This window comes from Ipomoea nil, unplaced genomic scaffold (assembly GCF_001879475.1).
Source record: "Ipomoea nil cultivar Tokyo-kokei standard unplaced genomic scaffold, Asagao_1.1 scaffold2791, whole genome shotgun sequence".
In the NCBI taxonomy this organism is placed as follows: domain Eukaryota; kingdom Viridiplantae; phylum Streptophyta; class Magnoliopsida; order Solanales; family Convolvulaceae; genus Ipomoea; species Ipomoea nil.
This window is the reverse complement of record NW_017619219.1, coordinates 688,700-702,867: the sequence shown is the minus strand read 5'-3', so window position 1 is coordinate 702,867 and position 14,168 is coordinate 688,700. Positions and strand designations below refer to the sequence as shown.

Genomic DNA, 14,168 nt, shown 5'->3' with positions numbered 1-14,168 from the left:
CCTAACTAACGTTATCCTCAGATTTGAAGCCCAAACCCTTTCAATCGAGCATATACTTCCCCTAAACATCTTCCCCTCTTGCTGCCATCACCGTTTTGACCTTATCATCCTGAACCGAAAGATTTGGCGCAGTTATTAGGTGCTTCAGAGGAAGGTATGTGTTGAGTAATAAAGACAAAATGATAGAGTGATCGCCTATGCGTTAAGAGGATTTGCGAGGTATACTTCCAATCCTACGTGGGTGATTAACCAGTGAGTCGGGTAAGGACCTCCACGGAATGAAGTTGGAAGTAATGGACCAAGCTCGATTGAATGCCAAAGTTAGTTGTTTTGTGTGAGGATCTCGCTCTCCTTGCTTGAAGAAACTAGAGGTGACCAATTGGAAGGCGCAATCCTTGTTCTCCAACCCCGAATGATCTAGCTTAGAGTTCTATTAGTGTTAGCATTAATTATGCGCTGAGCATTATTTTAAAATTATAATTATAATATTTTTAAATGGTGTTTTTTGTGTGTGTTTATTCTAATTCTCACATATAATCAATAATTTGTTGGGGAAGAAAAACAAATGAAATACCTATTTTGCGCTTATTTTTAACAATCTAAAAGTCTGTTTAACATGGAGAGAGAAAAATTGTCACTTTTAAATAATTGAGGAGGTAAATGCGGATACATGAATAATTCACTGTGAAAAAAATGCTATAGGCATATAATTCAAGGGGGAAAACATCATTTTCTCAATGCCCAAGGGGGAAAGCATATAATTCAAGGGGGAAAGCATATAATCTAAATGTTATGCCTTATTTTTTATGAACTCATAACAATTCAATCACACAATTACAACGGATTATATCTAATAATGCAAGAGATACAATATTATAAAATAGTAAACATGATATTTCCTAGGTTCTAACAACAGACTTTAATTGAGCATGATTATGACAAAATTGTTCAAAATGGTACTCATCAATTTTTTACCCAAATCACGCACCACTATTGAAGAGGAAAAGATTCTTCTTTCCTCGATTAATTTTACAACTTTCTCCCAAATTTCTTTGATTACCAAAATTGCAAGTCAATTTTCGATCACTTCTCTATCCTAATTAATTGAGCATGATTATGACAAAATTGTTCAAAATCTTTGACATAATTCAATTTTCTACTTAATCAAATCTTTAACTTTTATGTATCAAACGGTTAAATTTGGCCTAATTTATTTACAAGAGTGGTCCACAGAAATCCAAAAGACGGTCCTGAATAATGCCAAATTAGAAACAAATTAAAGTCAATAAAATGAACAAGATACTGAAAATCTTTGGATTTTGCTTATTACTTTATCAGCCATATCAAGAATCTAGTTGTATAAGAAATTGTTTCCGTTTCAATGTTAAAATTTGATAAAAGCAACTTTCTTCAGATCATAAGAATACCAGGATGAGCTAAACTTCGGGACTAAAATAAATATGGGAAGAAATGAGAAATAATTTAATTTTAATTATTACAAAAATTGAATTTAATTTTATAATGATTACAATTAAATTAATTTCTTCTTTACCCTGTATTTATTTTAGTAATAATATAATTACAAAAATCATATTATATATTAATTTATTAAAGATAATTGCATACAAATGAGTCATATATTATTCAATTAATTGAATGTACACTTTCAAATATTATAATTGTTTTTTTTTTGTTTAAATGCTACTGACTCTATTACAGTGTAGTATCTGAGCCAATAACACTTCCATTAACGCTCGAACTCACAACCTCCCATATGGGAGTCCAACCCGGGTGCCATCTATGCACATTATAATTTCATATTTAATTTTATTATCTAAATATATAATAATAATAATAATAATAATAATAAAATTATCTGTGCATCGGTCGGGTAATTGGACAATTATTTACTCAAATTCAAGCAAAGATAACATAAAAAAAAAAACATAACTGATCCAACAGATTTTATCAATTGCACTATATAATATTTGTTGTTATAATTTATATAATTGTATATCGATCCAGATATTGTTAAAATGTTATAACAAATTCATTCAGTGCAATGCACGAGTGAATGTACTAGTTATTATAAAAATAAATCCATCAATCCATTTTAGCATAATTACCATAATAATTATTAGGCAATTATACGGATATTGTAAAATTATACTTTTATACTTTAAGTATATTCTTTTTTACTATATTGCCTTTACCTTTTTCCTCCTCGGTCATATTTGAATGAATTAATTGTAATAATTATAAAAATAAAGCCAACAATACATGTTTCATTGTATTTATACGAATATATATGTAATTATTAGCATAATTAACATAATAATTACTCCCTTCGTCCCATTTTATTTGTTTTACATTCCTTTTTAATTTGTCGCAAAATGTTGTCCTTTTTACAAAATTGAACATCACAATCATTCTACTTTTATCAATTTATCCTAATGAGTTTTGCATTCTTTAATTTGTTGCTTTTATTTCCAAAAATGAGAAAAGATAAGGTATAATTGGAAAACACACCGCATTTACTTTAGATTCTTAAAAAGTGTGCAAAAAGTAAATGTGACAACCTATTTGGGACAGAGGGAGTACTAGTCAATTATACTAATATCGGTGTAATTAATTCTTTAATTATCATAATTATTATTAGGAAATTATAATAATATTGTGTAATTATACTTTTATACATTAAGTATAAAATTGTATATAGAGAGATTTATAAAATTACCATAGTAATTACACGGAAGAATATGAATGCTAATTCATTTTGTTCTCATAGTATTACATCTTTTATATATATATATATATATATATATATATATATATATATATATATATATATATATATATATACATACATATATATATATATATATATATATATATATATATATATATATATATACAATAAAATTAATTGAAATAAAAAAAAAATCCAACTACCCATATTTAATTGAAATTATACAAATATATGTGTAATTATTAACTTAATTACAATAATAATTAGTGGGCAATTATACAAATATTTGTGCAATTGATTTCTTAATTACTATAATAAATAAATATTAGGTAATTATATTACTATTGTGCAAGTATACTTTTATACTTAAGTATTAATAAATAAATAAATAAATAAATAAATAAATATATATATATATATATATATATATATATATATATATATATATATATATATTGATTATCAAAAATATAATTATAATTAAAAAAATCTAATAACCCATGTATAATTGTAATTATACTATTATTATAGTAATTATTAGCTTAATTACCATAAAAATTATTAGTCAATTATACTAATATACGTGTAATTATTTCTTTAATTATCACAATAATTATTAGGTAATTATACTAATTTTGTGCAATTATACTTTTATACCTTGTCTGTGTCTCTCTCTCTCTCTCTCTCTCTCTCTCTCTCTATATATATATATATATATATATATATATATATATATATATATATATATATATATATATATGTTTAAGTTCCCGTGTGGCCTTGCAGACACGCACCATTAGGTACGCATAAATGCACCACAAAATGTTCAAAAATGCACCATTGGATGTGGTGTATTTGTTGGGTGCGTGGAGCATTTTGTGCATTTCATTCTTGTGCATTTCCGAACACTGTGTGATGCATTTATGCATTCCTAATGGTGCAATCCGCACCGACCTCACGAGAAACACTGTTGTTATTTGAAACTGATAATCTAAATGAGAATTTCTATTTTTAAAAGCTTTTCAAATCTCCACAAAATTTGATCTCCATTCATATTCTCAACATCCCAAGAAAGCTCCTTAATTATTATCGTTTGTTGCTTGCCTCCCCCGTACTACTGCTTTTTCACGCTGGTGATAGCGGCGTCCTCGATCGGGGACGGTGACGTAGGATATCGGGTTGTAGTTTTGGCGACGACATCGTTGATGGACTTGTACGGTACTATGTTGGACATGACCCACTCGTCGGTGAATGATTGGTTATCCACTGCAGAGGATTGCTCTTCGTTGGGAAGTGCGACTGTAGTTCATATACCTGACCCGGAAAGCACATCGAGAACCATGCAGTCGGCGTCATAGAGCTTGACTCGGACGATTCCCTTACTCTTGAGCAATGGAACACCCTTCGTCAGAGAAGGAAGCTCATCAGTGACTCGGCCGTAGTTGATTCCGATGAAGCTGAAGTTGGAGGCAGATTGACGTAAGAAAAAGAGAAAGGGAGAAGCAAAAATACAGATGGCATAAAATCTTGGAAACACCATGCTTGAAGGAGAGAGAGAGAGAGAGAGAGAGAGATGAACGTAACGCTGCTGGAAATTATGGAATTTCCGACCACCTAAAGTGACCTTAAATCAAGTCGAAACAAAAACTGGTCGGAAATAGCAACAAAGACTTTTTCGGATACCAAAAGTGGTTGGAACAAAGCTTTCAACTTGATTTAAGATCACTTTCAGGTGGTCGGAAATTCCATAATTTCAAGCAGTGTAAAGACTGCATTGACATTAGCTTCTAAGCATTTATATAGAAATTAACGAAGAGAAAGAGGTGAAAAAGGTAAGAAATTAATCGAGTTGGGGGTGGGGGTGGTTTAGGAAATTTGGTTGATTAGTGGGGTGGCATGATGGTAATATATATATATATATATATATATATATATATATATATATATATATATATATATATATATATATATATATATATATATATATATAACATTGTGCCACCGCATTTTTTTAAAAAAAATTGCTTCATTCTGAACGTTGAATTGGACCCTATTTTTCACCCAGGCTTCTTTGTTGATTTCTGGTTGAGAGCTCGATTAGCTTGTCCCAACTTGGCTGTTGTCGTATGTCCCTTGGCTTTGCCAAAGATCACTTCATCCAACATCTTCGTAATTTCGTTCTTGGCATCATTGTCAAGTTTGGCAAGGATGTGGTATTCTTTAGGCTATTCTCCATAGGTTTTGGAACCCTTATTGGCCTTGGAGGTAGAGGTGGAGCTTCTTCCTGCTCATGTGGTTAGTGGCATCGTGTCGATCTTTTCGATCTTTATTCCCTTGGTTTTTACCACATATATACCACATCCTGAGATTTATAATAGAGTCTTGTCATGCATTCTTTAAAATCATCTTGAGAATAATTAAGGATAAGATCGATACTTTTATGCATTTGAAAATTTGAAGCTACAAAGAAAATATTTATTTTTAAAAGCTTTAACCAGATCTGCTTGGTGTGTCCAAATTAGTTAATATGTTAAACAATCGCTCTGATACCACCTGTTGGTCCTTAGCAAGAAAAAGTTTATAAGGGGGAGGAGGTGGGGGAGGGGAGGGTTGGGTGTTGAATAGAATTTTAACAATAAAAGAGTTAAGGAAATTAAAATTTCCTTGCAGTGGAAGTCCTTAGCAAGTAAAAGTTTATAAGGGGGAGGAGAGGGTTGGGTGTTGAATAGAATTTTAACAATAAAAGAGTTAAGGAAATTAAAATTTCCTTGCAGTGGAAGTCTTAAATTAAACTTGCCAAGTTTTGCAACGAGTGAAAGTGTGAAATTGAGTATGAATGGTTAGTAATAGGAATAAAATATAAAGCGAGTAAAGTAAAAGAGAGAGAGCAAAATTTTTATAGTGGTTCGGAAAATTTTTCTAATGTACTCTTAACTTTTACTTATAACCAAGGAGACATTTCACTATGTATTTGATAGGGAATATACGCTTGGGTTTGATACCTGTACACCGACCACTTGTTCAATATTTGACCAGGTGGTCAAAAGAGATACCTCCCGATCTCTTACCGACCTTTTACCTACCCGACCCGACTTGTCATAAAGCGCCGGGCAAACACTGAGTTGGCACCCCCATCATTTTGGGTTGGGACAAGACACCCGACCCCTAACACTTAGAACGCCAAAAGAGCGACTGCTTCAGCTAAACCCAACGGTAAAAAAGGTGAAGTCATCAGGAACATTAGTGCACGTGGAGAGATCAGCAAGGCTACCACCGGTCTATCCCCGTGCATGCGTATCACGTGTCACACATGCCGAGGGCTCGACATTTGTCCCCTCATTCCTCTATAAATATCACATTAAATGCAGTGTAGAGGGGCTTTTGGCTGACTTTATATAGCTCATATATGCTCGGGACTCTTTGACCTACTGGTCGCATATCACAGGCTTAGACGAATTATTGTAAGCGCGAAACCACCCTACCGAGAGGAAGTCCGAGTACCAAATAATATTAACCGACTCTATATTCGATAGCATTTACACTATCAGTATTGTTATAGAATACAAGTAAATGAAGCCTTTTGCAAGCACGGCTACTTGCTTCCACAAGTTTCTTTGGAATAAGTCACGACTTCCTTTTATAGACGAGTAGATGTCAGACAACATGACATGTGTCTAACCGTTCTTTTTATCCTTCCTCCTATAGTATGAACTCTTTTCGAGGTTGATATATTTCTTTTGCCTTAAAAGAGCATAGACTGGTTTTCTTAACACGTGGTATGTAAAGGAAATACACGTGGTTTAATCTTGTAGGCCGATTCTTGTCGTCCAACTCTTCCGACACAGATCCTTCCAATTCCACTTCTTCAGTTTGGGCTCTTTTCCTGACTGTGATCTTCTTCAGGTAGAATTTGAAAAACGGTTACGATTCACAACATCAAAAGTAGTTGTGGGGCCTACGAAATCTAATACAATTGGCTAGCATCATCAAAATCCACACAAAATTATTCCTAACATTAATGGATTAAAATCACAATTTTCTCTAATTCTTTTTAAATATTTGTATTTAAAAAAAATTAAAAATTTTAATACCACATTATTTTTAATTTTAATTAAATTATGAAAAAAAATATTGAGAATGATAAATATTGATAGTTAGTAATTTATTATATAATATTAAATTAAATAAATCGGACATTAATTTCAACGTCTAGCTTATATGCCCGGCCATGAGCGAATAGAAGAAGGATACATATTCTTGAAGGAGCTTAATTAGTGTTGTGTTCCTTGTGGGCGGGAGGAGCGTTAACGCGGTGATCGAAGGGGGTATGAATTTAAAGCCCTTTAAGGAAAAATGATTAATACCTTCTCGAATGCATTTTGTCGTTGACGAGGATAAGTTGTACGCCACCTTTGCTTCCAATTAAGACATACAAAAGCAACTCAGGCAATTAAGCATGAACGACACCCAGCAGGGACGACTTACCTCTTCTGGGATTCCCATTCATTCCTCTTCTTCCATTCCCTTTCATTCCCCTTCTTCTCCTTCTTCAGATATGGGAAGAATTTGCCTACTCGTCTTCACTGACGATTTTGTCTGCCGAAACCTCGTCTCCGAGGTGCTCCAACATTGCTCTTATGAAGGTACGACCTCGTATCGTACATATATCTCTTTGTTTGATAGATGTTAGGTCTTGATCGTCTTAGGTTTTGGTTGTTCTTGATCGTCTGTCTTTGTTTGATAGATGTTAGTCGTTAATTATTTTTAATTTGTTTGTTTCACTGTTTTTGCTTGTTTTTTTGCTCATCAGTGTTGCACATTGGAAGGGCTACGGATGCGTTAGGTGAGATTGGGAAGAGAAGAAATGGGATCAGTTTTGTTTTGACAAACTTAAACAGGTTAAAGACAAACGGGGCTGAGATTATCCAAACCATTGAGAAGGAACTCAATCTGGGTGTCTGTTGTAAGTTCCTTAATTTCTTCAAATTTTTTTTGTTCATCATTTCCTTAAACCCTAATATCATTTCCTTTTTGACAGTGATATTGCCGCCGAGCATGGAGTTCGACACCAAAGGCCAGGAGTGCAACGTTTCATCATACATTCTTAATTTTTCAGATATAAGAGAAATGAAAGCGCTGTGGCAATCAGCTTTTGAGAAGGAGAAAGTCAGAAAACCCTCAGCAATTAGAAGCCCAGTAATGGGTGTTGAGATTAGGATTGAAAATAATAATGAACCATCCGTTGATGGGGAACCTGGGAATTATAATGATCACCATAACCGGAGGGCGAAAGAGGTGAGAGAGAAACCGAATGAGGAAAGTGGTGGTGAGAAGAAAAAGAAGCCGAGGTTGAGCTGGAACCCGGAGATGCATCAGAGATTTGAGCAGGCAATCAACAAGTTGGGCATTGACAGTAAGACCAACATCTATCATATCCTGTTCTTCGTAAAACATATATAGCTATAGTTAATTTCTTGTCCATTAACTTTATGGTTCATTATTCTAACGTTGGTTAAATCGTATCCTTTGACAATCAGAGGCAGTTCCGAAGAAAATAGTCGAGTTAATGAACGAGCCAGGGTTGACAAGAGAGCATGTTGCCAGCCATTTGCAGGTCTGTGGATGTTATTCTTTAGCTCAAGAGTTAATTGAATTATGTTGCTCAACATTTTCTGCACACACTTCTCTACTCTCTTTATCAGTTTTTGTTTTTGTTTCTTGTTTATGTGCAATTTGTTTTGGTGTGCAACTGCCTTTGTTTTCCTGTTTCTGTTTGTTGAAAACAAAATTATATTTGAATTGGCTACCAGTGGATTATATTATTTGGCAACTTCATTAGGAGTTAATGTATCTGATGAGGTATGCATGAACTGTCTTAATTAAAAGAATCAATGAGTTTAATGGTAGGATCTTTAATTTGCCATCATGATACACATTGTTTGAATAGGGAGGTCGTCAATCGGGTCAGCTCGTTTAATTTCAGGCTAGCTAGCCCACTTATTGTCTTACCGGTTCGAGCATATTTTTAATTCATTAATAAAATTTGACAGTTGAAACACTTAAACTTCAAATTTTGAAGAAACTTAACTTGAACTTCCAGTTGAAACCTTCAACTATTGCAGTTGGATTTGGATGAAACTTTTATAGGAAAGTCGTTGGAGGGTTCTGAGTAGAATGAGAGAATTTAATTTTGTAAGAAAACTAATGTGATCGGATATGGTTACACGTGGGGCACGTAGTGGAGTCTCATTGCGAGTGAGAACACGTGAAGAGGATCTTGATAGCCATAAAAAATGAGTAGGGTTGTAAGGTTGTTTGAACTCATTGAGATGACTAGGAGGTTTAATTTTGTAAAGATAACATTAAAGAATGACTAGTTAAAAAAAAAAAAAAAAAACAAACAAACAAACAAACAAAAAATTGCCCAACTAAGAGTGTGAATATATAACGCTAATCACTTTTCACATATTACATGTCATTGAAAATGGTTATACGTGGAGGCATGTAGTGGAGTCCCATGGTGCGTGAGAGCACATGTAGAGGACTTTGATAGTCATAAAAAATGGGTAGGGCTGTTTGAGTTTACTAAGATGACTAGGAGATTTAATTTTTTAAAAATAACATTAAAGAATGACTAATTCTGAAAAAAAAAAAAAAACAAAAAACAACAGAAAACTTCCCAATTAACTAGGAGTGTCAATAATGCTAAGCACTTTTCACCTATTACATGTCATTGAAAATGACTACACGTGGAGACATGTAGTGGAGTCCCATGGCGCGTGAGAGCGCATGTAGAAGACTTTGATAGTCATAAAAAAATGGGTAGGGCTGTTTGATTTTACTAAGATGACTATGAGATTTAATTTTGTAAAAATAACATTAAAGAATGACTAATTTTGAAAAAAAAAAAAAAAAAAACATAAAACTTCCCAATTAACTAGGAGTGTCAATAATGCTAAGCACTTTTCACCTATTACATGTCATTGAAAATGGTTACACGTGGAGGCATGTAGCGGAGTCCCATGGCGCGTGAAGAAGAGTTTGATAACCGTACCATAAAAAATGGGAAGGGTTGTTTGGGCTTATTGAAATGACTAAAGATGTTTAATTTTGTAAAAATATCATTAAAGAATGACTAATTTTGAAAAAAAATAAAATATTGCCCAATTAACTAGGAGTGTGAATAATGCTAAGCGTTTTTCACCAATTACATGTCATTAGAAATGATTACAAGTGGATCGAAGGCACGTAGTTGAGCCCCGTGACACGTGAGAGCGCGTGAACAGGACTTTGATAGCCATAAAAATGGGTAGGGTTGTTTGAGCTTATTGAGATGACTAAGAGGTCGGTTTAATTTTGTTAAAATAACATTAAAGAATGACTAATTTTAAAAAATATAAAAATACAAAACTGCCCAACTAAGAGTGTGAATAATGCTAAATATTTTTCAACTATTACATATCATGGGAAATGGTTACACGTGGAGGCACGTAATGGAGCCTCGTGGCGTTTGAGAGCGCGTGAAGAGGAATTTGATAGCCATAAAAAAATGGGCAGGGTTGTTTGAGCTTATAGATATTACTAGGAGATTTAATTTTGTAAAAATAACATTAAATGAATGATTAATGTTTTTTTATTAAAAAAAAAAACAACAAAAACAAAAAATTGCCAAGTAAGAGTGTAAATAATGCTAATTAGTAATCACTTTTCACCTCTTACATGAAAAAAATCAGGCCAGTATGTCTTGATAGCATGTTTAATTCAAAGAATTAATGCAGCAAATTTTTATTTCATTATATAAAACTAGAGTGAGTACACACACACACAATATATATATATATATATATATATATATATATATATATATATATTACAAAAAGGCTCATAAGATAGCCAATTTAGGAAAAACTCACAACTTTTCAATCATATGCTTGTTTGTTGATGAATTTCCTCACATTTTTTCAATACTCCCATTAACTTGGAGTAACATATGCTCCAAGTTTGTTACAAACTTGACTGAATTGACTTTTAATTTGTTACTCACAGGACATCCTTGATTCACAGGACATCCTTAATTCCTTAGCTTGAACATATTTGAGCAAAAGTGTAAACACTTGAACATCAACGAAGCTTTTGAAAAACTTTAAATTTCAAATTCTGAATAAACTTGAACTTGCATTATTTAAAACCTTCAACCATTGCAATTGGACTTGGATAAAACTTTTATAGGAAAATCGTTGGAGGTTGTGAATAGAATCGGAGAATTTTGTAAGAAAATATCATCAGAGATGGTTACACATGAAGGCACGTAGTGAAGTCCCATGACGCGTGAAGAAGATTATGATAGTGAGAAAAAAATGAATAGTAATTTTTTTTTTTTTTTTTTGTAAAAAAGAAATCATCATGTTGATATTATGTTTCCTTTTAGTTGGACTTGAATGAAACTTTTATAGGAAACCATTTGAGGGTTGTGAGTAAAATACAGGAGAATTTTGTAAGAAAATGTCATCGGTGATGGTACACGTGGAGGCACGTAGTGAAGTCCCGTAGCGTGTGAGAGCGTGTGAAGAGGATTTTGATAGCTATAAAAAAAATTGGTAGGGTTATCCGAGCTTATTGAGATGACTAGAAGGTTTAATTTTGTAAAACAACATTAAAGAATGACTAATTTTGAAAAAAATAGAAAACATGTAGAAGAGCCCCGTGGCGCGTGAGAGCACGTGAATAGGACTTTGAAAGTCAGAAAAAAACAAAAAAGTAGGATTATTTGAGCTTATTGAGGTGACTAGCTAGGATGTTTAATTTTTTAAAAATAGCGGGCATTAAAGAATGAATAATTTTGATAAAACAGAAAACTGTATTAGGAGTACAGTGTGAATAATGCTAAGCACTTTTCACCTATTACATGAAAAAATCAAGTTAGGATGGCTTGATAGTATGTTGAATTCAAAGAATAATAGGAGCATATTTTTATTTCATTAATTATATAAAACTAGAGTGAACACATATTGATACTTAGTACAAAAGGCTCATACATAAGATACATACCCAATTTAGGACAGTGCTAATGTAAATAGGTAATTTTGTGTAAATGTCAGCTGGTGTAATTTTGTGTTCTCCAAATCATACTGTAATATTTTTGTTTTTTATAAATATCATCTTGATATTATGTTTCCTTTAATTTTAATTATTTATTTTGCAGAAATATCGTATGAATTTGAAAAAAGGCCAAGATTGCTCATCAAGTGATGTTACAAAGCCATTCTTTGGTTCATGGCCTTCTGTCCTAAACATCAATAATCCTTCCCAAACATATCCATTCCCCTTTGAAAGAAACACTTCATCATCATCTTCAGTGTTTTCTACTCCTCTCCTCGGCCAATCCTACCTAAACCCCAACATCTCAACAACCTTAACACCACCACTTATGTTTCCATCTAACAATCTGCAGGGGCCCCTGAACCTTATTTCCCCCCCACAATCATCTTTCGATACAAATCGGGTTATGAACCGGAATGGGGAGATGGAGTTCCAGTCAAGTTCTGTTCCCAAAACACCCATAACCAGTGAGTTGGGAGTGTCTGGTATAGGTGATGAGAAAAACAAGATGGTTTATTCTGGCATTATTGAAAATGGGCATTATTCATCTGGTAGTAGTAGTGTTTCCATGAGCCAGCCGCTAGCAGGGATAGCAACGGGGCGGGACGGGGGCGGGGAATATACTCCCACTCCCTGTCCCTGTCCCAGTCCCCGCGACCCCGTCCCCATCCCCAGGTTTCTTGGTCTTAGAGTGGTGAATGATGAGCTCAAGTTTGGTGAAAGTTGTGGAGAGACCCATAGAGAAAGTTCATCATTCACAGCTGATTGGACTTCTTCTGGGAATAATAATAACAATAATGCAGATTCTGCAGTTCCATTCTTGGAAACCTCTACGGATCAAAGCGTGAACTACTATTCTGACACAATATTATCTCCTCCAGGCACCTTCATTCCCCAACACCAACCTTCATTTCCAGCTTTTTCTTCTTCTCCCTACACAGAAACCAATTCTCTTCTGCAGGGATTTTCCACCCAAGAAATTAACACAAATTTTGTTTTTCTGCCATTGCCTGGAAGCTCTGAGAATTTGAGCTCGAAACAGATGGAATCGTCGTCTTCTTTATCGGTGCCACCTGCAGTGATTGAAATAAATAGCTACGGCGGTGAAGAAGACATCAGCGCGCTGTTGGATGCAGCTGATAATGATACGGCAAATAATCCAGAAGAGGGGCAATGGGATGATGATTTTAGTGATATACTATTTGGCATCACAAAATGACTTTACATTAAAGCCTGTCTGTTATAATCAGGATATATATATAGGATCGATATAGATCAGAGAAAGAAACATTGTTAGGTAGACATGACAGATTGATTATATTATATATACTGTTTGTAACAAGAAAGGAGCTGTCTTCCGGGGAGGATTTTGAACATATTTCTTGTGTTTCAACTGCCATTGTATTGTCCCATTGAGGATTATCTCTGATATGATATGTTTACATCTGATCTTTAGCAGATATTGAACTCAAAGTAAGAAATTTGTGATCTTTGCATTAACACAAATTTAGTACCATTTGATGTGTCAAGTTTGGTTAACTAGGTTTGGTAGGAGTTATTTTTAATTTAATTTTTTTTATAATATTAAATTTAGTATTATTATATAAATTTTATATATTTAAAAATTAAATTAAGAACACGTTTGATAGTCAGGAAATTAAAGTTCAAACTTTTCTGAGAATTTAAAAGGTTAGAAAGTTATTTTCAGGTTTGGTGTAATTTTTGACTTATTAAAGTTTGAGTCCTTCATTTTACTCTATATATCTATTGTTGTGTATTTCATTTAATAAGTCAAACCATCCTTTTTTTGGTGCATATGCGGCAAGAGTATCCACCTCTAGGTGATTCTCCGAGCTAGACACGCTCTCCCAGTGTCCCGCCGGAGAAGAGTATCATATCAATGACATTTGGAGGGTCTTTCAGAATCGTCGTGCGTACCCCATCTCCAGTCCTGTCCCTATTAGCCAATAAATCAAGGCATTTATTTATTTCTCGAGTCCTGCCTCATATTAGCTAATAAATCAACGCATTTATTTCCTTCAGGAAGCACATGCTGGAATCTCACCATATCCAAGCACCTAATGAGTTTTCCGCATTCACTAAGAAGCTAGGGGTTCCTCCTTCACCACATTATCCGGATCATCGTTCATGCACGCGGTCGCAATGGCAACCTCAGAATCCATCTCAATGATGACTTTATTGAATCCTCTCTCTTGTGGGGATGAGAGAGATCACCATCCTTGAGGCCCCAAAGCTCAGCCTAAAAGCTAGTAGTCATACTAGTCAACCCAATTGTCATTATGATCTCTAACCAGGTCTC

The 14,168-nt window shown here is 33.9% G+C and overlaps 1 protein-coding gene across 1 annotated transcript; it reads left to right on the top strand.

Annotated features, from left to right (window-relative positions):
- The first annotated feature begins 7,205 nt into the window (after window positions 1-7,205).
- LOC109157591 (two-component response regulator ARR2-like) lies at window positions 7,206-8,922 on the top strand. Its single transcript, XM_019305446.1, has 5 exons — window positions 7,206-7,392; window positions 7,560-7,712; window positions 7,788-8,162; window positions 8,287-8,363; window positions 8,872-8,922. Exons 1-5 carry the CDS (start codon window positions 7,206-7,208, stop codon window positions 8,920-8,922), a joined length of 843 nt encoding a protein of 280 aa, XP_019160991.1.
- The last annotated feature ends 5,246 nt before the right edge of the window (window positions 8,923-14,168 follow it).

Excerpts from the sequence above, each read along its gene's own strand:
- LOC109157591 (XM_019305446.1), top strand. The coding sequence starts at position 7,206 with ATGAACGACACCCAGCAGGGACGACTTACCTCTTCTGGGATTCCCATT. Across the intron at positions 7,713-7,787 it reads ACTCAATCTGGGTGTCTGTT|TGATATTGCCGCCGAGCATG; the intron begins GTAAGTTCCTTA and ends CCTTTTTGACAG. Across the intron at positions 8,364-8,871 it reads ATGTTGCCAGCCATTTGCAG|TTGGATTTGGATGAAACTTT; the intron begins GTCTGTGGATGT and ends CAACTATTGCAG.